Source organism: Ciconia boyciana, chromosome 6, assembly GCF_034638445.1.
Source record: "Ciconia boyciana chromosome 6, ASM3463844v1, whole genome shotgun sequence".
NCBI classification, from domain to species: Eukaryota; Metazoa; Chordata; class Aves; order Ciconiiformes; family Ciconiidae; genus Ciconia; species Ciconia boyciana.
This window is the reverse complement of record NC_132939.1, coordinates 44483491-44506590: the sequence shown is the minus strand read 5'-3', so window position 1 is coordinate 44506590 and position 23100 is coordinate 44483491. Positions and strand designations below refer to the sequence as shown.

At 48.7% G+C, this 23100-nt stretch overlaps 2 protein-coding genes across 4 annotated transcripts in view; one reads left to right on the top strand and one right to left on the bottom strand.

Moving 5' to 3' along the window:
• Positions 1–4725, bottom strand: part of LOC140653407 (uncharacterized) — a 37202-nt gene extending 32477 nt beyond the window's left edge. Inside the window, exons 1-2 of the mRNA XM_072865484.1 lie at positions 4597–4725; positions 2998–4154 (exon numbers count right to left, since the gene is read on the bottom strand). Of these exons, the coding sequence (XP_072721585.1) occupies positions 2998–3810 (813 nt within the window). The 5' untranslated portion in view covers positions 3811–4154; positions 4597–4725. The remainder of the gene's footprint in view (positions 1–2997; positions 4155–4596) is intronic.
• A 12715-nt stretch (positions 4726–17440) lies between these two features.
• On the top strand, positions 17441–22656 carry FOXA1 (forkhead box A1). Of its 3 annotated transcripts, none has more exons than XM_072865824.1 (3): positions 17441–17700; positions 20120–21347; positions 21770–22656. In XM_072865824.1, the coding sequence occupies exons 1-3, from the start codon at positions 17629–17631 to the stop codon at positions 21820–21822; spliced, it is 1353 nt and encodes a 450-aa protein (XP_072721925.1). In that variant the 5' UTR covers positions 17441–17628; the 3' UTR covers positions 21823–22656. The 3 variants fall into 3 exon arrangements, with proteins under 3 accessions (XP_072721925.1, XP_072721927.1, XP_072721926.1); XM_072865826.1 differs by having other exon boundaries at positions 21763–22656; XM_072865825.1 differs by having other exon boundaries at positions 20120–22656.
• The last annotated feature ends 444 nt before the right edge of the window (positions 22657–23100 follow it).

The following is a 23100-nucleotide window of genomic DNA, read 5'->3' as shown; positions in this document are numbered from 1 at the left end:
TAATTTTCATGTCAGCTGAAATATAAAGAACATATAGAATCACAGAATCCTATAGGTTGGAAAAGACCTTTAATATCATTGAGTCCAATTGTAAACCTAACACTACCAAGACCACCACTATACCATGTCCCTAAAATAACAGGGCAAATAATAGAGCAAATAGTAAGTGAGGTACTGTAAAGTTATGAGCAAATACTTGTTTGTATTTGCTTATAGCTATAAAGCAAATACAAGTCTATCTCTTCTTGAATTTTAACAATAATTAGTCTCCATCAAACCACTTTTGAGAGAGTATTAATGCATTACAGAGAAAATCTTCTCAAGGCCTCACTATTGAGATTAGCTGACAAGAGCTAGAGATGTTTTTTTAAAACTAAAGTATATTTTATGTTGGCTTCCTGCTAGTATGGTGCACTCTATAGTCCTTGTTTAATAGAAGCATTCAATTTTGATGTTATTTTTCGAGAACAAAAATGTCGTTCATTTAGTTACCACCCTCACGAGCTCATCTGAGGTACCAAAGAACCAATCTGCTGAAAACAATAACTACCTAAAGATGATGAGCTGCAGGCTCATAACCAAAAAAGCTGAACATCAAGCTGAATACCAAGAAAATGCATTTCTGAAATGAATACAAACACCCTCCTATGGATACTAAATCCAACATATAACTTAATAACTCAATATACTTCAGGGGTAGCAACAAGCCTCAAGGCAACAAAATTACTCCAGGCATTGGAAATTATATTATTCTTACAATAAAAATTCTACTTTTTAACAGAAAATGTGGTAGGAATCATTATTCATAACTGATTTCCCTCAAAGGAAACAGGGCTAAGTACTAATGTCCCACTGAGCTAGCATTCCATTCCCCATATAATGCTCTTTTCAATGCTGGGGGAAAAACAGAGCTCAGCCCCCAGAGCAATATCATAAACTTTCAATGCTAACCAGTCATTAATGCAAGATCAAGAATAAGATAAAGAGAACAGAATATTTTTTGTAAGAAATTAAAAACGCATTTAATTCTGAAAGATTGTTTTCATTTTAGTAGCTCTGTTTTCCTAGGTATTTCTGTTTCATTTAAAAGAATACATTTCTTACTTCATTAGAGAAGGCAAGCCTTGAAGCTCAGTGTAAAGTAAATAAATGATGCATAATAATAATAAAGAATTGCTAGAGTCTTCATCGTATTTATAAGGTCACTTAAGTTCAGAAGACACCTGCTGCAAATGCCTTTGATTAAAAAAAAAAACTGTGATCAGCAAGGGTATCATTCATCCTCACTAATGTCCATATGTCCATACCTAAAAAACATTAAACAACAAACAACTGGACCAGAAAGTCATCACCAATTTCAAATTTTCATTTTACTTTGAACCTGATTGATCTAAGTTTTAGAAATAAAGAATTAAACATCACAGTACTCCAGAGGTCAGATTTTCAGAGCCCAGTAGCCCCCACTACAAACAACAGAAAATCAGTTCTCTTCACTTCAAATTAAGAACATTAGGACTTGCTAGAAGCCAAATTTTTAAAAACTTACCTAGAACATAAGCCATGTTTGTAAAACACTAAGAAAAAACACACAACACAGCACATGTTACTAATCACCAATTATTATTTTGGGTAAGTTGAACAAGAAATGGTTTTCCAGATCCAGGATCTTCTTTAGCCCTCCGCTCATCTGCCCTGAAGTATTTTTGTATCCAGCTGGCAAATTTCAACCAAAGAGAACAGTCCCAAATTATTACATTCCTAAAATACAAGTCAATCAATGAAGAGGGATCATCTCAATGCTGCCACAATGAGGAAAGTCTTCTCTGATTTCAACCCCAATTGAAATACACCACAAAATATACAGAGTGGGAGACACTGTGAATGCCTCAACCACACAAACAGCTCTCAGAAGAACAGAAGAAAATCAAATTAGAGGATATAAATCTATTGGAAATGCAGTTTCAAACTATTGCTGCTCATGGACTTACACATTGAAATTAACTCAGTTCAGGATTCTTTTTTTCTCCTACCTTTTGTATTTAATCAAAAGACAGTTAATCTCACAGTAAGGGTATGTAGGGTGCTACACTTACATTCTATGAGAAATACTTATGATCATAAAACGTAGCATTTTCATAGTTGTGGGAAACATTGTTCTTTATCATCTCCTAAAACACAGGTTCATATGCTTTTCATCAGTCTTCCATACTTCCTTGCAGAGGCAGTTGCTGCTGAAAAGTAGTTCACCCTCCATGGGTCTATTCATTCCATGGCATCCCTAACAAGTGCTAGCATGAATACCAAGTGTGATAGCAATTGTTGTGACATAAGTTTCAGCCCTCTTGGAACTAGAACAAAACTATCAGTCTGGCTACGAGAGGACAAAGAGCCATCTGATAGTAAGTTACTAGTCTAGTTAACCAATGAATCAGCAACCTTCTGGTGAAAATCTACGAAAGTTTTCTGTAGCATCGACCTGATGCCTAGTATTACTGATATCTCCTATTGTAATTAATTGAAGGGACTCTCTTACAGCTGCTTACACAATCTACCTAACTGTGACAATAAAGAATTTGTCTTATCGAGACTTCACAAGCTAAACAATAACTACAAGAAGCAATACTTCCAACAATATCCCAAATGCATTTAATGCACTTTTTCATCTGTCAGACTGGAATATGTTATCTTAAAAAGGGGAAAGGAGAGAAAAGAAAAACATGTATTAAACTCTAAGCAGTATAATAAAAATAACACCCCAAAAGAGCTTATGTTTTAATATATTTTGATATTGTCTCATTTTCATTTTTAAGGGACATCAAAAAAACTGGCAGAAGAAACAGTGAAGAATATTCTATGATACATTAGTGTCTTTATCCATTTGTTTTGTCTGGATTCTGTGTTGTAACACATTGTAGGAGCTGGAAAAAAAATATACAACTCTTATAAAAGTAATATTTACCCAAGAGAAAAATATTGCTCTTGTTCTGGTTCACCTACTTCCATTTTTTTGTTGTAGTTCTGGCCAAGAACACTCTCCAGGAGTTCTTTGATCGTCTGGTCTGAGGGAGATGGAGAAGTAGACTGCAGGGAAGCAATTATTTCATCAATAGACCTTGCAACCACTTTCACAGGCAATGCTGGTGTGGAAGTAGGCTCTTCAGGTTTGCTCTGCTGGAAGTTCTTCTCGTATATTTTTGAAGTGTCTGGTCTAGTCACATCTCTTGCCTCTTCCAACTGTTCTCGAGCAGACCTCACACTTGGCTGCTTGCTTCCTTTTCTCAGCATTCTTCCCAATTCAACATCTAAATCTTGTTGCTTTGCTTTTGAAATCACTCTGCTTCTCTTCTTACAGCTTTCCCTGGTTATTTTTCCCTTTCTTGAAATGTTTTTACTTGTATCAGAATCTGTAGAGCTAAATTCATCACTATCTTTAATCACAGTATCTATTTTTTCAGTTTTATCTCTGTTTAAATTCTGGGGATCCATCTGTAGAACATGCACTCTATCCTTTACTTTACTAACAGCTTTTGTCTTTTCTAATGAGATAGGGGAGATATTAACGTGAAAATTAGACCTGCAGTAACTTGGCTTCTGAGGTGGTGCTGGGTGCTTGACCATTACAATTTTTTTAGTGGTACCCGCAAATGGTGCTATTACTGGCAGTTTTACAGCTGTACTTTTGTGACTACAAGTGGCATTTTCTCTGTTAACTTTTTCAGAGCAACTTCTCTGATTTTTGTCAGCACTGTCATCTTCCACAAATTTATTTCTTTGAGTCATCACCCTGAGATCAGGGGTTTGTTTCTTCATGTCTCTTACTTCAGAAGATATCCTCACTTTCTGTGAACATCAGAACACCCAATGAATTAATTAGGAATGTTTTTATTTATATTCATGACAGGCTTATGTGGACTCTTTGACCTCTGGAGAGGATAATGTTCTTAACTGATGCAATTGATCTGGTGTTAAATCTTCCAATAAGGGCTAAATGCTCACGTTTCTAGGAGCAGTAACTATTGCTTGTTTGATCTTCAGACTATCCCACTGAGATTCCCTGCATATAGTCTCATGTTCCTTAATCATATTCAGCTCTCCCACATAACTCAGTCCAAAGCACTCGTGTTTTCTAGCAATTTTCTCCTCCTGTATGCAGCCTGTAAATTCAAACAGAAGTGAGGTTTTGTATTTTATATACCAACACAGAACCCAATCTTGCAAAGATTACTTCATTTTGCTAAGGCCCCCATTGATTTTAACAAGACTGTTCTGAACGTGTATAATTAAGCACCAGCAATGGCTATTAGCATTTTACCTGAGGAAACAACGGAACTATTTCTATCTTTGGGAGCATAAATTGGGAGTTGGACAGAAACTCCCAAGAGAGAAAAAACTGAGAAAGAATAAAGCTCAACACTTTCTCGAAGTAACCACAAAGCGCTTTCCACCTACAAAAACCTGTGGCCCCTCCAAGCCCCACTTCTGCTTCTCAAGCAGGCAAAGGGCCTCCCTCCCCTCAGAAAAGTACCTCACAGCCTGACAGCCCCCAGCCGCGCCGGCAGGAGAGGCACGGCACGGGGCAGCGTCCCCGCCACGCACCAACACAGGTCCCGCAGATCCCCCAGTCTCTTAGGCCCCGCGCAGGAGAGCTGCTAGTCTCCCCCCACACGGCGCTGGAGGCCTCGGGGACGACGACGAGCCGGGCCCACGGCCCCAGGAAGAGCCGCCACCGCCGCCGCTCCCTCTTGAGCCGGCGGGCAGGGGGAGGACGCGCTCCGTAACCGAGCAACGAGGCTCCCGCTGGGGGAGAGAGCGGTCGGCGCCGGCTGCCACCCATGGCGAGCGCCCCCTGCCGGCGGGGAGGGCCCGGCCGGGGCCACGCCAGGCTGGGTCTGCCCGCGTGCTCGAGGCAGGCGGCACCGCCCGGGGGGAGGCGGCCGCCATGATGTGCCAGCTCTCCCTCCCCCTGAGAGACGGGGACTGGAGTCTTTTACATAACTGTGGGGCTTTGGTGGGAACTTACTCCCTTGAGTGAGCTTATATTTGAAGGTCTGCAAGTTTCAGCGTCATCCGGAGACGTCTGGATGACGTCTTCTTCTAGAAACGTTCAAACTGAGCCACGAGTGTCTGAAGGCCACGGTATGGCCGAGGTTGTAGCATTGTAGCCTCTTTTCTCTTCTGTGTATGGCAAACCTTGTTCTGCTGTCAGTCACGGGTTCTTTGAAGTTTTGCCCTGAAAACCAAACATACGAAGGGCGTTGCTGGGGATTTGTGTGCCATGCAATGCAGCCGCTTCCTAAATGCAATTACAGATGCATTTTTCCTGTCAGACTAATTTTCTTAATTGTCAAAGAGTCAGCTTGGAGATGAAGGCCCAACTCAGCTGCATTTGACTCGTTTATCATCATCAATAAAGTCTCTGTCATCGGGATTTAATTTACAATACTAGGGATTGCCTGCAATGGGATAGAGTCCATCTCAGACTCCATAAACTGACCAGCTTTGCAGCATTAACATAAGCAAAAAGTCTGAAACCAGTTCTCTGGGAGGAATCCTGACTCCGTGTCTTACAGTTTTACTAGCCTGTCCTTCAAAGAATGGAGGTATCAAATATATTTGACAGCTGTCTGGTGAAAGTTAAATTTTAACAGTAGCTCTTTTCACACATGAAGTATGAAGTAAAAGTGGACCAAGAAAATGTATGACTATTTCAGTGTCCAATAAATGTAGGCATGATAATGTGCCAAAAGTCATCAAACTTCAGGAAAGAAATAAAAAAATGAACATACAAATTAAAAGAAAATGTGAAAAGTCAAAGTGAATCTGTCAAGATGGTTATAACGATGGCACAAACCTACAAGGTCACATTGACCAGTTTCCCAAGAAGGCTGGTTGTCTAGAACACAGGCAAAGTGAAGCAGCTTATAGCAGTAAGGGGCGGGGGGGGGAACGATTAATTTTCCACATATAATCTGAACTCAAAGCACTGGGATCTCCATGAATCTCTGGGCTGCAGCAATGCACAAAATTATGTTTGAAATCCACTTATGTCTCTTATGGTGGGTAAAAAGAAAGTCTTTTTTTTTTTCCTTCAGTTGGGGTCCCCAAGCATCCGTGTGACAACAAGGAACTGTAGGGACTAACTGCATATATTGGATTCAAATATGTCACTCAACTGATTGAAAGGCTCCACTGATCTAACAGGCAAATGTCTTCTATTACCCTTTCCTTTCTTTGTAGCTTTCAGCTACCGCTTTGTAGCTTTTTTTTTCCTACCTAATTGTATTCCTGGAGTTCAAGGGGGTAGCCAGTGTACTTCTTGAAAACAACACTTGTTACTCTGGGCTAGTTGGCCCACTTTTAGCTTGCTACTGCAACTAAAACTTGTTGAAGATTAAAACCTCATTAGCCAATCACATTACATCCCAATTAATAGCAGGTTTTCTTCTCCTGATAGCAAGATAGCTGATTAAATCTCTGTAATACACCCTAGGAAGCCTATCTGTTTGCTGTCTAATTTGTTTCTCCCTCTCTCTCACAGGAATCCCAGAGTAGTTGGAGGAGCAGAAGGTGGAATATGAAGTAGTTGATCTGTGTTGAAGGATTCCTGTTAGCTGTCCAGGCCATTAGAGCAGTTCAGAACAGGAACGAAGTGTTCAATTGTCTCATTGAAGATGAATCCTATTAGCAATTTAATGCAGTGGTAAGCCTAGAGAACAGATCCATTTCAAACTAGTTAAACAGTAAGTAAAGCCTCAACAATTTCATTTACCTAGAACAGTTCCTCTCTGCAGGAGTCACAGTGGGATGTGGAAGAAAAGACCCTGCATGTGAAGAGGTATTTGCATCAGGAAGTTCCAGTAAGAAGCTGCTGAATGGCAAGAAGTATTTGCATCAAAAAAAATCTTAGGAAGAAGGAAAAATCCTTAGACATGGATTGCCTCTTTAGGTTAATAGTTGTGGTAAAATGGAAAATTAGTATTCTGTATTATCTTATTGTATCTGTTGCCTGTCAGTTCTGCTTGCAGCAGACCAGGGGCTGGCTCCTGGAGAATGTAGTTAGGTTGCAAGAAAGGTTCCAGCCTTGGTTCATAAATGTTTCCTGTTTTACAGCATTTAGACTCTAGGTCTTGTAAGCAAAGGGAGTAAGCACCCAAGGGGAACTGATGTCAAGTTAAATCCCAAATTCTGTATTTTTCCCCTACTAAGCCACACACATTGCTTAGCAGTCATTCCCGGAGTAAGTGTTGCCAATAAATCCTCTAGATCCGCAGCTTGAGCTCCAGAGATGACAGCTGCAGAGATTCTTATCCCTGATACACAGGAAAGCAGGGAAAGCTTTTTCCCCTTTCCCCAGGTATTATTAGCATGTGCCCCTCTCTTAATTATCACAGTGATGCTTGAAGCCTGAAGGTGGTTTTTATTAACATTAAGTATTTAGTTAAACAGGTTAAGCCCTATCTCTGTACCTTGCAAAGTCCAAAATTCAATCAGTAGATGAATCTTTATACTTAGCAAATGGATCTAGATTTGGAAAACCTTGTGCAAGTTCAGTGCCTGGGTACACATTATTATTTTTCTTAATTAGGCCTCACCAGATCACTAAGCTTTCTAATATCGCATAAATTGTATCATCTAAGTTATCAGTCTATTGATGTTACAAGGAAGGTTTTTTTCTTTTTAGAAAGAAAAGTGATCATTAAAAAATTGTTCAGTTGGTTGGAGAAAGTCGAAAATGCAGTTTCTTTTCTCCTAAATTGGCTGAGTCCGTGCCATGTAGGAAGTCCCACCCCCAGCACACGTCATTGCCATGATCCAAGTTCATGCTGGAGTGAGACTGAGATGCACATAGTGCCCCACAGCCTTTGGGAGGAAACTGGAGCACAGTCAGGAGGTGTTAATGGTGCTCTCCAATAGTTACCTTCATCTAGGCAATCGGGAATCAGGACAGCGTGGTGCATATGAAATATGTACAGCCCGGTATGGGCTCTCCAGCAGGTGCCAGAAAGAGTCCTTGGAAAGCTGAATAGCAATTACTTAAAGGAAAAAAGAAAGTAAGAGCATAACTATGTTGCTAGTTCTTCTGTTGCTTACATCTAGTTTGTCACTAGATGCTAAGCCTTGCCTTGGTATCCTTTTCCAGCTGGCTGTGAAACTTTTTTCACATGAAATAGTCCAAAGGCCCCCCAGCCCTGCTGGGAGATGCTGCTCTCTCCCTTTCAGTGTGCTACAGCCAAAGCACTAGTCTAGTCTGTCTCAAAATGGCAGTACACTTGCTCAAAGCTATTTACCAATGCAATAGTTTTAGCAAAGATAACAGTATATTTACAAATATAGTTTCACCATGATGTCAAGTAGCATCATCCCATTTTACAGACCAGGAGCTAGAACAAAGAGAGATCAAATGGCTTTCCAAAGTCTCCTAGTAGAACTAGTGGCAGATTCATAACTGGGTCTGTGCTTCTGACTGCTGGTAAATAGACAATCAGAGGTATGTATCCTCACGCTACAGGCTACTGTTTGCTCTTTGCATCAACGTCTTTGTTTTAATATTTCTGCCACGTATATATATCAAATGGCCATACTCAGAGAAAATCAATTAATTATAAGCTAAAATACTGAACTGTGAAGTATGGCCACTGGGAATGTAGCACACAAACTTCTCTGACAGTTACACTGTGGGGACAGTAATCTGTAGCAGAAGAGTGGAGTAAACAGGTGTGGGGGAAATAATATCTTAAATCAGAGTGTCAATACTGAAAAGCTGGGTTTTGGTTAGCTGCAAGGGTTTGATCCAGCTGAGCTGAAGGAAATACTTTTTTTTTGTGGGGGTGATCAATCCATATTGAATCCCTTGTGCAGTAGGCAGCCATAGAAAGGTTTTGTGGAATTAGTATTATGAATCACACATTCAGTTCCTTTGTGAGTGTTGAAAGCATTGTCGTTCTTCTAATCACTATATCCTATCTTTGATCCGTAACAAATATGCACACCCAGCTCTACTAATCTCCATTATGATTGTGAGATATTTGTATTTGCCAGTACTATGCCAGCAGAAATAGTTAACATTTTTCTTCTTCCTATGATTTTGGGCACAACTTTTTTGACACAACACAACTGATACAATATTTTCTATGTATTACACTAATATGCAAGAGAGGACTGAGACAGTGCACCTGGTCACTTCTGGTTTATTCCTCAGGACACAGCCAGGCAAAGTTTTCAGGATATATCTGGATTCAGCAGGTCGTCTCTTGCCCGCCCGCAAGATACCCACCTTTTCAGGTGTGCCAAAATTTTCTTCCTCCTATGATTTTGGGCTTTGTTTTTTTTTTTCTTTCCCGATTGAGATACATTATTTAAATAATGGCATTTCCTTTATAATTCAAAATAAAAATAAATTAAAAGTTGGAAACAAGATGGAGCCCTTTTATTTAAAACCCTGTTTATAATGAGAAAATCATTACAATGAGAAAATAATTTGGTCGTTTTGAGTGATCATGAATCCCAGATTTATTTTTTAGTATGATGTGACTGTAATATTTCCAGATATGTGCCGTTTTATTATATAGCTCAAGAGAAATTACAGGAGTTGCTTCTAGAAGCCCATCACACATAGCCTTTATTATAGGCACAAGGTCAGAGACACTCCTGGCTTTGAAGAAGGCTATAAGCAATAAACGGATAAATTACAGCTAAACACCTGCCAAAGTCTTTGCTGGGCTCAGCCCTTTACTTGCTTTAGTTTTAAAATTTGATCATATTATCTCTGCTCTCCGTTGTCTTTCAGTTAATACACCAGATTTTCCAGTCGGCTATTCCAGTCCAACTCATCTGTTCTCTTAGGACAACAGCTTGACTGTGGATATCTAGATGTAGATATATATGCGTGTGTTTGTAGATCTCATAGGTTTCACAGCTGAAGACTCAGTGTTGGGGGACATAGAAATCCCATTTAATCACAAGAAAAATCTTCACATCTGATCAGTTTCTTCAGCAAAAGGAAGTGCCCTGCAAAGGTTGAGGAGAGGTGTCTGCAGAGGCTGAAGTTCCAGCTACCTCTAAGGGTAATGTTAAAAAAGATTTAAAGGATTTCTGGCACAGGATGGATGGTGATCCTTGATATTGAGCCTGAAAAGGAGAAAAGGATTGTTTGTTCAATGGGTAATAGGAAAGCCACCTAATCCAGCTATGAAATTGTTGGGATGGAATAGAGTATCTCTCTCTTTTGGAGGAACTGAAGGAAAGGTCAGCTGTTGGATTCCCTCCCAATCATCCCACCTTAAGTCACTACCTAAAAAGGAGTAAACCTGAAACCACATGCACTGCAGAAATACTTTGGCAGCTGCCTTGTTTGGCTGGGGAGGGGTGGAGGAGGAATGAATTAAATCTGATTCTTCCTTGTCTCACCAGTAGTTACACAGAGAACTAAGCAAACGTGACAACAGAAGGGAAGGCACATGGTGAGCTAAGTGACCTTCCTGATGTCATTCCCTTAAATCTGCTCAGCAGGGAGATTCACCCTTGAAATGCTTGAAGCAGCAGCAGAAGCTTAGGCCAACTGCTGGGAGGACCAACCACTCTCCAAAATACTGAGCAGCTGCTGCCCCTGAGGAGTCCTAAAATGTTACCGAATCCAGACCTTTCTCTACTTTCCCATAGACGCTAGCCTATTTTATGCATCTTGCTTATGATTTTAGGGTGTTACCAGTTGATATTCACATTCTCACATTTCAATGTAAAACTACGGGACATGTTACATAGGGCCTCCAGGCATCCTTTTCCAGGGCAAACATCATTTGTGCTATACTCAGGTTAGTGTATGTCTCCTGATGGAGTAAATGGCCAAAGTGTTTCTTTATATGTGTGATCGTGCTGCCACACAGGCCACAATTGCTGCATGTCCATGTTAATACAGCTCAAGAAAATGTGCAGTTAATTCAGCCTGAATTAATTTATGCTCTAGGAACTGCAAGCTGGGTAAAGCTGTGGAACTGCTCCCTGGGGAGGTGTTTAAATAAGCCAGCCTTGATTTTGTACATTTGATTCTTCAGAGCTGAAGCCATCCAGGAAAGCCATTTATGATGGATACTGGTCTCTCCCAATGCTTTTCTGTAAAACTGCTGTGGAGACAGAGACAGGAAAATGAATAATTCTTTGCAGGTAAAGGAGAACAGAGCAAACAATTTGAAAATACAGTGCTATGCAGTGAAAGAAGGGTAGCATTATTCCGCTCTCCATCACTCAAAATCCAAGTCCACCTTCTGCTTAGGAAGGTCAGTTTGCAGAAGAACTGGAGTATTATACTAGCATGAATGTTACAAGCAGTTGATCAGCTTTGCATCTCTTGTTCAATACAGCGATATTTTGTTTCCATCAGTGAAACAGATGTTCTCTCAGAGAACTCACTGCAGGTTTTGGAGAAGCGAGACTCATGGGGAGTGGAAATACCTTTTGTTCAACCAGTAGATATTGTTGGGGGGAAAAAAAGGGCAGACTTTGGTCCATGAAGTCACTTGGGCAGCTTTAACAAGGAAATAATTCTGGGATTCATGCAAAAGCGTATTTCCTACCAAGCTTTGTTTCTTATACCAGTTTATATAGATTAACTACACTCACTGTCTCAATTTGCTTTCTTGCTTCCTTATACGTGTATTGCAAAAAATCTGTATATGTCCTGAAATACCATTTTTGCAATTTGGGTGAGATTCTACAAAGTGGGTGCCATTGGTGTATATGTGTTTATCTCTGTGCATAATCGAATTCCCATCTCCTCTGATACTGTTTCTTCCATGCCATATTACTGCAGTTACTTTAAAACAAAACAAACCACACAAAACTTTCAAAAAGGTATTGAGTAATTGCATAAGAATTGGCACACTGACTGAAATAAAGAACAGAAGCATTTCCATTTATGTTTCAGTAAATCATAACATAAATAAAACACCCAATAATTGAAATAAATACCTACATGGCTGCTCTTGAGTCAAATGAGAAATATCAAGTCCATTTATTTTTACATAAAGTAAGTAAAACACACTTGGCCAATCATGCACTGCAGCGTGGGCATCGTGCCGACTGGAGTTCTGCAAACAGCATATACACATGTAGCCCTACTAGCAAAAATAAAGTGATTGTATGTAATAGGTCATGATTTACCTAGTTAAGAACTATTTTGTTACAGTAAAGAAAAAGTAAACAAGAAAACAGAGGTTTATTTACTCTCATCTCTTCAACCATCGGATATTAACTTATCTGTAATTTTTCAGTTCATTATTTGTGCTTCTTTCTCCTTTAACCGATCTGATACATGAGTATTTTCAGGTGGGAGGTATTTTTTATGTCAGGAGTGTTGCTCAAGTCACTACATGCTGAATGATGCCTAGAAAAATGAAATGCAATGAATTGCAATGAAATTTAAGAAGAAATAAAATAAAATAAAATAAAATAAAATAAAATAAAATAAAATAAAATAAAATAAAATAAAGTAAAATGAAATCCGGCAACGGAAAGTCGCTACTGCAACGAGCCACACGATGCCTCCGGGGCCTCGTACAGCGCCCGTGAAAGGCGCACGCTGAGTGTGACCCGAGAGGGCCCGGCGGGCCCGGCACCCCCCGGGAGCGCTCCCGGTGCCCCGGGGGCGCGGCCCCGGCAGGACAGGGCCTCCGGAGGGGCCACCCGCCGCTGCGCTCCCTCCGGCAGCACGGCGGCACCTGCCCGGGGTCCCGCCGCTCCGGAGCCCCCTGCGCCCGGCGGGGGCGGCTGAAAGGGCGGACAACCCGCCGCCGAGAAGCGGGCAGCGGGGAGGCAGGGCCCGGCGGTGAGGGGTGCGCGCCCCCGGCCCTCCCTGCCGGGGACAGGGCAGCGGGAGGGCACGTCTGGTCCGCCCAGGAGGATGCAGACCATGGGTGCCGGGGAGGAGGAGGCGCAGAAAGAAAAGGGGGTGCCCCCCTCCTACCTCGGGCTGGTCGGGAGAAGGGGGTCGCTTGGCTGTGATGGTCGTAGATAAGAACAGTTCACGCAGAAAAGGCTCCAAAGCAAGTGTTGACCCCATGCAGTGCCCTCGCCTGCCCAGGCGCTGCTCCCGAGCGAGAGGACGGTCAACGCCACCTTACCGCATCGCACCGGCCCCTGAACTCCGGGGGCGCGGGAACCACCGCCCCGCCGGCGGGTGCTCCGGGCAGCGGGGAGGACCCCCGTCGGCTCTTCTCATTGAGGGCTCAGCGGTAGGACCACAGAGCCAGGGCGGCTCTGCCTGTCTGAGGGAGGGAAACAAGCCCCCCGACTTCGCCACCGCCTCGACGGGCTCCCTCCGGCGCGAGGTGCGCTCCCGGCAGTCACCGACAGCTGCTCCCGGAGCGCCCCGGGACCGCCCGGCCTCCCAGGCCGTCCAAAGGACCCGGCTCTGGGCAGCGGCACGTTCCCACCCGATTACTGTTTGCCCGCTTGGGTGGGGGAGGATTCCGGGCTGGAAACAGATGGGAAGAGGGATTTCCCTCCGTCGGGAGGGGTGGATGAGTAAGGACAGGGAGAGGGTGGGAGAGGCTGCGGGGTCCCACGGCGGTGGAGGCGACCCGCTGCGCAGCTCCGCTCCTCGCCTTGGGCCCGCCTGGAAAGCCAGGTACCAGCGACCCCCTGCAGGAGGCAGATCCGGGGAAAAGAAAGGGCGGCTGTACAGTGAGGAGAAGGGAAGGCATCCTGATGCGGGCACAGCCTCGCAGCTCCTTCCCGACCTGCCCCGCACGAGCACCGCCGAGGCATTCCCGGCCAGGAGGCGGTGGCGTTTGGCTAAAATCAAACAAGACCCTGTAAGTTAAACCGAAGGGGTGGCCGGCAGGCGCTGCCCCTGCCAGGGGAAAGGTAGTTCTCACGCTGGAGCGAACTAAAATAGCGCTCCAAAGCCAGAATTAAGGCCGCCGATTCCTACGGCCGCCCGCCCCACGCGTGGGACAGTACCTGCGGGCGGCGCTCCCGAGCAGCGCTGGGCAAAGGGCGCCGCCGGGCTCCCGGGCCGTGGCGGCTCCCCGCGTGGGCAGCGCCGCGCTGGTGCCCGCTCCGTTCCCCGCGGCGCGGCCGGAGGGCCCTTCCCTCGGGCGAGGCCCCTCGGCCCGGCCTGACAGCCGGGACCCCGCGGCCATGCGCTTCCCAAAAAGCGGCCGCTTGCCGAGTGGTCTTTGCGAGGCCCAGCTCTCGCTGCCAGCGCTGCTAACACCGGCTCCCGTGGACGTTCCCCCGCACCCCGCTCCACACACACCCAAACCACACACACATATTTCCCTCTTTTAGGTCAGTTACTACGTTTCCCTCCTTGCCAGCGCGCACCGCTGGGGCCAGGAGGCGAGACCTTGCTCCCGTTTAGATGGGGAAAACACAGCTCACCTCAGCCTGCGCTTTTCTCCAGGCTGCACAAACAGCTGCCCCTGAAAAAAAAAAAAGCAAGCCAGTGTACAGCTTGATCAGAAACTGGCGCTACTCTAACGAGAGCTGGGGAAAGGCTCTGTGTAAATGGGGCCAGGGCTACCGTCCTGAAGTCTAGAAAACGCGTCAGCGGCTAAGCGCGTCTGGAGAGCTCCTGGCTGCTCTCACGCGTCCTCCCCGCTGGGACGGTCCTTCCCTTCCCGCCGAGCCTGCTGCAAAGGGTACGGACAAATCGCGCTGGACTGTCGGAGCATCCCACACAGGGCTTCGCCGAGGCTCAAGTGCGGGGCAAGGGCCACTACCGAAATACCCTCTTTTTCCTGTGGCCGTGGGCAGAGCCGCCAGGACCCTCTTCTCCACACAAGGAAGGCTTTTCTCCACCAGGGCTGCAACACAGCAACCCGGGCTGAAGGGACCTGCCAACAGCGGCTGACTCTGCCTCGGGCTCGCTGATTTGTACACCAAGCCGAACGGGTCTCTGAGATTGCAGACAGGAGCCCGCTTGTGCTCTCACCTCCGGGAGCAACCTCAGAAGGAGGGAGCTGAGCCCAGGCCGCAGCCCGACAACAGGAGGCGCTGCGACTTTGCACAACCCCCGGCCTCCCCTCCCCTCCCCTCCCGCCCGACCCGGCGGGCATCCCGGCGGGGGCGTCCCGAGGGGCCGGCCGGCCGGCGCGGAGAGCGGCTTTGCCGGGCGCCACGTCTGCTCCGCCTGGCGAAACGCCTCCGCGGCTTGTAGCAGCACCCGCGCAGCGTGGCCGGCTTCGCGCCTGCTCTTTCCTCCAGGTACGGAGCGAGCCCTGCGAGGGCTGCCCGGCGTCCCGGCGGGTGTTGCTCCCGCGGGGCTGGGCTCTGGGAAGCGGGGCAGCACCGCCCCGAGGTCGCCCGGCGGGGAGGCGCAGGCAGCGGGGTCGCTGGGACCGCTGCACCCCTCCCAGCCTCGCCCCATGCAGCTGTGCTGCTGTGGGGGCTCTGAACAGACCTCAAGTGCTGAAATGAACAAGCCGCCACCGAAGGGTCTCTCTTTTCAGACGTACAGACCGCTTCCATCAGGGAAAGAGGGAGGGTGCACACATGAAGACCGCAATTTTAATCTCTCTTAGATTTTCCACTGGGTTTTGTTCCAATGTCCATGGGTGTAGTTTGACCATTTGAGAAAGCAGGGGTTTAATCCAGTGCTTTTATCTATTTTATTTCCTTCAAGACACATTTTCATCCCTTGTTCTCGTCTGCTGATTCCAGAGTTTTGTTTGTTTCGAGGATTTGACTTAATTCTGTTGCCAGATTTAAAGAAAGAAGGACGAGGAGGGAAAGAACAAAGAAAGGGATAACAGAAAACGCATTTAGAGGACAAGTTAAAACATATTTGTCGAGGCGGAGATATGCTATATCTCGTCATTTGAATCCTGGGTCTCTGTGTAAGAAACTTTAAAATCGTGTTTGTGACGGTGACGTTTCCGCAGGTCACTCGAGCGCAAATCACTGTGGAAGCAACTGTGATCCTGCTGGACGAGAAACATGCCAGGCAGAAATTCAGACCCAGATGTGTGTTTTAGTTTGTGGGGTATGATACGCAAGCCTTTTTCAATATCCCAAGAAACTTTATTTCCCCTTCGAATCCCCATTGCCCGGAAAGTTATTTGGGTTTGGGGGTTTTTGTTTGTTTGGTTGGTTGGCGGGTGGGTAGGTGGGGGGCGGTTGGTTTTGTCTTTTTTTTACTGTCAGGTGATAAAAGTTCTAGTAGCTGGGTAGGAACAAACTCGTAAAGGACAGGGCAGAGGAACCCAAGAAAAGTCTGTGATCTTGACGTAAGCTCGAAGAGCCGCACAGGGCAGGAGCAGAAACAGAAAATGTTCGATCCGTCTGCAGAGACTGCGAGATTCCCTCCGTAATAATAAAGAGCGTTGTCCAATGTCAATTTGTTTTATCGGTGTTGCCCCTTTTTACCTTTTACCAGCCTGTGTAACCTGTAACCAGCCTGTACCATTCCTTCTCCGCTCTTCTTTGCGAGAAATCAGGTTAATGAGCGAGAAGTTGGTAATGAGATACCCGCTACTTATTATTGCTGCTCCTGGGTGCCTGGCACCACAAAAGGCTTCCAAAGGAGCCTTCTGGGCTGGAGGCTTTCCACAGTAAAGATATAAAATGGTTCCAGTGACTCACCTGATGTTTGTCAAGTGGAGGTTAATATCGGTGGATCCGCATTCGAGCCTCTGTCCGCATTTATTGGGTGCCCGTAGTGTTATGTCTCAGCGCGGTGACTCACATGGTTTCTAAAGGGAAAGCACCAGAAAAGAAGTACCACCATCACCATCTACACAGAACGGCAGCCCCGTTTGAAGGTCCAGCCCAAGGGGGGGTCGGAGGGCTTTGGGGGGCGCGGAGCCGAGCCCCCCTGCTCGCAGCCCGGAGCGCAGAGTGCCGGTCCCCCGCCCCGAGGGCGCTGGGCGCGGGGGCCGCCGCGGAGGTACCTGCGCGGTAACCAGCTTTGAAGTGAGGGGCGGGGGCGGGGGGGAGCCTGTGGACTGCGGGACTCGAGACTTTGGAGCACGTCCCGGCCATCAAGTTAAAGGAGCACCTACTGGACTTCAGTAAATATTGCCCCTAATCTCAGGGGTTTAAGGCTGGATGGCCTTTCGCGTTCTCTTCAAACAGAGGGGGCTGCCCTTCCCTTATCTACCTCATTTCATTTCCACCGATCCCTCCTAGCATTTGTCCTGTCCATCCGAAAGGGTGGGTTCCTCCCCCCCCTTCCTACTCTCTCCCCCTCTCCCACCTCTGTCTCTCCTTCTTTCCCCACAAGCTTAAACCAATTACGCCGCTTTGCAAATAAAGTGCCGCCCCGGGGGGAGTTACAGGCGAGGGGAACTGCCTTGTTTGCAGGTGCATCTCCGGCTTTGTAGGTGCGAACGCCTTTGTGCGGCGGACAAATGGGGAGAGGAGGAGGAGGAGGTGGGTACTTCTGCGACGTAAGATCCACATCAGCTCAACTCCACTCACATCCCAGCCGGCACTTCCTCACTTTCTCAACTGTCTCGCCCCACACCGCTCCCTGCCTCCTTTTTGGCTGGTTATAGAGGAGAATTCAGCACCCCCCGCCCCTCCTGAGAGCTGGCTTCCTGCTAGGTCGGGCTTTCGGGCTCTTTTCCTGCTGCCCGTCGCTCGCTTGCAAGAGGGCTGGATGGTTACACCGGGCAGGTTGGCTCCATAATGTTAGGGACTGTGAAAATGGAAGGGCATGAAACCAGCGACTGGAACAGCTACTACGCCGACACTCAGGAGGTGAGTGAATCCCAGGTTCTGGCTCCGTGCTGCCCCTCTGCAAGGGGGAGGGGGGATCGGGGGACGGCTGGGGGTCTGGAGGGGGGCAGCAGTCGGAGGAATCGGTTTGCACTCCGGATCCTGCCAGCGCAAACGTGCCTCCCCCCTCCCTCCGGCGCTGAAGCCGGCCAGGCTTCCCCGAGGAAAACACGGCTTCCGAGAGCCCCGGGAGGCGTTTGAGGGAGACCCGGGGCGGCTGCGGGCCCGCTGGGAGGGCCGGGGGGCCGGGGGCAGCCCTCGATCTCATCCGAAAGGCGTAATCGCCGCTTGCGGCGCGCACAAAAGCGCCCCGTAAACTCTTGGCTCGGGGCAGAGGACTCGCCGCGCTGCCGGCCCCCGGCTCCTTCCCGGCGGATGGCAGGGGGCGAGGGAGCCGGCCGCAAGCGCGTCCCGGGGCGGGGGCAGCGCCTTCCCCGGGCTGCTCGGCGGGGCCGCCGGCCTCTCCGCTGGCCGTCGCCGGGGGCCTCACCTGTTAAAGCCGGGCGAAAAGAAAGGAGGGGGGGGAAAGAGCCGTTTGTTCGTGCTTCGCAAGACGGGCTGCCTGCGGCGTGCGCTGCTGCCGCGGGCCGGCTGGCGGCGCTGCCGAGAGCGGCCCCGGGAGCCAGCCCGGAGGGGCCGCACCCGCCGCCCCGGCCCCGGCCCGGCCCGGCCCGGCCCGGCCAGGCCCGGCCCGCGACACCCCCGGAGGCGCTTCCGCCCCCCGCGCCTGTTTGACAACACGGTGCAAAGCAAGGGGGAGAACCGGCCCAAGCGCCAGCAGCTACGGCAGGGGAGAGGGCCACGGAAGCGCCTGGAGCCCTCCCCGCGGCGCGCCTCGGCCCTGCGGGGGCCCGGCGTTGGCACTGTGCCGCTGCGGCTCTGCAGCGGGGGTCCCCGGGAGAAGGCAGCGCCTCGCAGCACGGCCAGCAGCCCCTCGGATTCCCGCCCGGGAAGGAGCCGTTTTAAGGAAGTGTGGTAGCGAGGCAGGCACCTAGGTGTGCGCACCCGGGCGTTGCATCAGCACACCCGGACACGCGGCTCCACAGTCCCCACGCCTCGTCCCTGCACCCCGGAGCTAGCACACAGCGCCCATAGGGCCACGCGAGCACAGGCACATACGTGTCACCCCACTGGCATCGTCTTTGCTAGAGGAAAGTCGGCTAAGGGCAAATAAGGGTCATCCTAATTATGTGCCGCTCCGGACTCATTTTATCCTCGCCATGCTCGCTATCCGCAAACATAAAGTTAAGCGACCTTCGCTTTTGCTGTTTTTTAGCCTCAATCTTTTCTCCTCCCCTGCTATTTAATTTGAATCACCGCATGGATGCAGAGTAGGAAACCCATCCGCGTTCTACCATCTCAAATAATTAACGTGATCCTCTAAATTAAAAGCGCATTTATAAGCTAGTTGAATTTGTAGTAAACAGTAATTAATTTTGTACATTTAACCGTCGCTTAAACCTCCTTTTCTTAGCCGTATTGCCTTTGTTCGAGGTAAACCGGGAACGTCTTTCTCCCTCCTGTTAAATCAGATGCTGTACTGGAAAGCACAATTTCAGGCTCTCCGGTTCTGCTTTTTTTAAGAGTTGTGTTATGTGGTAGGGTGCTACAATTCTTGCACGTCGGGCGATTGTAGAAAATCTCAAGCAGGGAAAGTTCAGGCTTTTCGTACTTTGGGAAAGTTGGGGGTTTTTAATTTAAGACCGACTTGATAGAAAATGCAGACAAGGGGGAAGCTTTCCACGGATAAAATGCACGGACGTGAGCTGTTGTTTTTGATTTATTTTTTTTTGCGACAAGACATTATCGCATCTTGTATAAGAATAGAAATTTAAATCAGTGCAGGATGGGAGAGATGCGTGAGATTATTCTAAGAAAGTGCAGGCAGCTGAATTTCTCCTTGGAGCAGGCAGTGTACGCCCGTAAATTCCAATAATCTGATGAGTTTAAATGTTTAGCTAGCGAGACGGGACACAAAATCAGCAAAACCGCGGGAATACACCGGGAGAAAACCTCCTCCCGGGGCAGATAAAGCCCGCAGCCCAGCTCTGCGGGTGCGGAGCTGCTCCGGGAAGGCCGTCGGTCCGTGCGCCCTGGTGATCCCGGCGCAAGCCGCGGGACGCCGGCAAAACGGGAGCGCGTCGGGACCGAGCACCCCCCCTCCGTGTCTATTTATAAACATGTATAAATATGAATTAGACCTTTTCGGCGCCCCAGCGGCATTTCCGTGCGGCTTTTGGAAAGCGCTGTCCCGGGCGTCGGGGAAGCGGACGGCGTCCCGCGGCAGGACGTTGCAGGGCTCGCTGGGCAGGACGGGCAGGACGGGCGGATCCGGCCCCGCCGGGGTCCCGCCCGCCCCTCTTTCCCCCCCTAACCCACTCTCTCCGTCTCACTGCCCTAGGCCTATTCCTCCGTGCCCGTGAGCAACATGAACTCGGGGCTGGGCTCCATGAACACCATGAACACCTACATGACCATGAACACCATGACGACGAGCGGCAACATGACCTCCAGCTCCTTCAACATGTCCTACGCCAACACGGGGCTGGGGGCCGGGCTGAGCCCTGGTGCGGTGGCCGGCATGCCGGCTGGCTCGGCGGGGCCGGTGAACGGCATGCCAGCCGGCGTGGCCGCCATGGGAACGGCGCTGAGCCCCGGCAGCATCAACGCCATGTCTGCCCAGCCGGCCCCCATGAACGGGCTGAGCCCCTACGGCGGCATGAACCCCTGCATGAGCCCCATGGCCTACACCCAGTCCAACCTCAGCAGGACACGGGACGCCAAGACCTTCAAGCGGAGCTACCCCCACGCCAAGCCGCCCTACTCCTACATCTCCCTCATCACCATGGCCATCCAGCAGGCACCCAGCAAGATGCTGACGCTGAGCGAGATCTACCAGTGGATCATGGACCTTTTCCCTTACTATCGACAGAACCAGCAGCGCTGGCAGAACAGCATCCGCCACTCGCTCTCCTTCAATGACTGCTTCGTCAAGGTGGCCCGCTCCCCCGACAAGCCCGGCAAGGGCTCCTACTGGACCCTGCATCCTGACTCTGGCAACATGTTTGAAAACGGCTGCTACCTCCGCCGGCAAAAGCGCTTCAAGTGTGAGAAGCCGGCGAACAGCAAAGCCTCTCAGGAGGGCAGGAAAGATCAGGCTGGGGCCTCCAGTTCCAGCTCCAACTCCCCGCTGCACAGAGGCCACAATAAACCCGTGCAGCTGGACACCGCCACCTCCCTCTCCAGCTCCAACCCATCCACCAGCCCCCAGTCTATGGACCACAGCGGATCGACCACGGAGCTAAAGACCTCGGCCTCGGCCGCTTCTTCCACCATCAGCTCCGTCCCCGCCTTGGCCTCCGTCCCGCACCCCCCTCACTCCTTAGCCCACGAACCCCAGCTCCACCTCAAGGGTGATCCCCACTACTCCTTCAACCACCCCTTTTCCATCAACAACCTCATGTCCTCCACGGAGCAGCAGCACAAGCTGGACTTCAAAGCCTACGAGCAGGCACTGCAATATTCCTCCTACGGGGCCAGCATCCCCGGCGGGCTGCCCCTGGGCAGCGCGTCCATGGCAGGCCGCAGCAGCATCGAGCCCTCAGCCCTCGAGCCCTCCTACTACCAAGGTGTGTATTCCAGACCCGTGCTAAACACCTCCTAGCTCTGCACCCCCCGCCGCCGGGGGCGAGCCCCTCTCCCCGCTTCCTCCCCTTTCCTGGCTTCTCTCCCCCCTTTCCCTCTCCCTGCGACAAACCGAGGTGTTCCCGCACGCTGCGTGCAAAGGACTGTTACTTTTTAATTGTCTCGCAACGCGTTGTGTGTTGTTATGGTCCACCACGACCTCCTGCAAAGCCGGCCGCGTCCTGCTTGTACATACCCCCTCCCGCCCCCGCCACCCAGCCCCGCTCCCCGGAGATCCCTCCCAGCCTTTGCAGGGTGTTACGAAAAAAAGAAGAAAAAATTGTTGAGCTTGTAAACTACTTGTTTGTGCTTTCCGCCCCCTCGTCTTCCCCCCTTCTGTGCTCTATAATCTCATGTAAGTTTACAGGTATGTGGCAATACTTTAACAATACGGAGATGAAGAAGCGAGTAGACGTTTAAGGCTTTTTTTAATTAAAAAGGCTTTGAAGGACAATACTGCTGTGAAGTAGCAAAACACTAAGAGAATCTCTAAGCAACAAGAGGACTATTTACTTTCTCGGATCATCCTTTTGATACTTGCAAAATAAACCTTCGGCTAGTACAACCTGCATACACCCAGATGCTGCGGGACGGATCCTGCACTCCCGAGGGGACCAACTGGAGCTTTGGAGTGCAGGATGCGACCCCTATTTTTTTCCAAGTGTTACCTGTCTTGGGATGTAATATAAAGAGGTCACAGCCAGTTGGATTTTTTTTTCCTTCCCATCTGTTACTGAAGATTCTCGTTCATCAGGAACTCTCATCGACATGTGGATGACATGCTTATTTAATTTAAGTGTCTTCATTGTGTACCAGCTAGAACTGTGTATCTATAACAAGGTTATTTTCCCCCTCCCCCAGGAAACGTTGACTATTACAGCGACGCAAGGGAAAGAGGAGAGCTCTGTCTCTCTCCCCTTTTCCAACTTGTTTGGTAAATTCCACATGCAATTTTTTTTGTGGCCGTTTAATTATCGCCATCGTTAGCTTGTTTCATCCAGTGTTAATGCACTTTCCACAGTTTTACACGGTGTTAGCATAGCCAGACGGGTTTTATTATTATTCCTGTTCGCTGTCTCAATGTTCTTAATTTATTGCATGGTTTATATTTTTTTTTCTTTCTTTACAGCTGGAAATTGCTTTAAATGACAGTAAAAAAAGAATTACACATGAATTTAAGAAATTTTGTTAATTTTATAAATGTGATTGTAATTGAAAAAATATTTTGATTTAAAACGATAACTGAGAATTTAATGCGTGAAGTATGTTTTTGATCATTTGCAGTTAAGGACTTTAAATAAATCAAATGTTAACAATGAGAGACTTCTGCTATTTTCTTTCAAAATTTCTGGGGCGGGTTACGGAGGACGGCGCCATGTGCCAGAAAAACAAACGTAGCGCTGAAGCGTGGATGTGGAGAGGAACGATTCGCGCGGAGGGAAGGGAGGGGACGCGCCCGCAGGGTGTGTTTGCGGGGCGCTGCGGTGCCACCGGCGTGTGCGGGTGCCTGTGTGCTGGCGGTGGTGTCTTTTTTGTTGTTGATTCACGGTGCCGGGGTAGGTTGAGCGAGGGAGGGAGGGAAAAAGTCACCCGAGGCGGTGTAACCTCCCGGGTGCTTTGCGGCCAGGGCTGCCGGGGCGGTGGCAGCAGAGCCGGCGGTTCCCCGCCGGACGGGCCGACGCCCGAGGGGAGCATCTC

Bases quoted from the DNA above. Each gene is read 5' to 3' on its own strand.
- FOXA1 (XM_072865824.1), top strand. From the start codon at position 17,629: ATGTTAGGGACTGTGAAAATGGAAGGGCATGAAACCAGCGACTGGAAC. The intron at 17,701-20,119 runs GTGAGTGAATCC...TCACTGCCCTAG, and splicing joins ACTACGCCGACACTCAGGAG to GCCTATTCCTCCGTGCCCGT. The intron at 21,348-21,769 runs GTGTGTATTCCA...GTAAGTTTACAG, and splicing joins CGAGCCCTCCTACTACCAAG to GTATGTGGCAATACTTTAAC.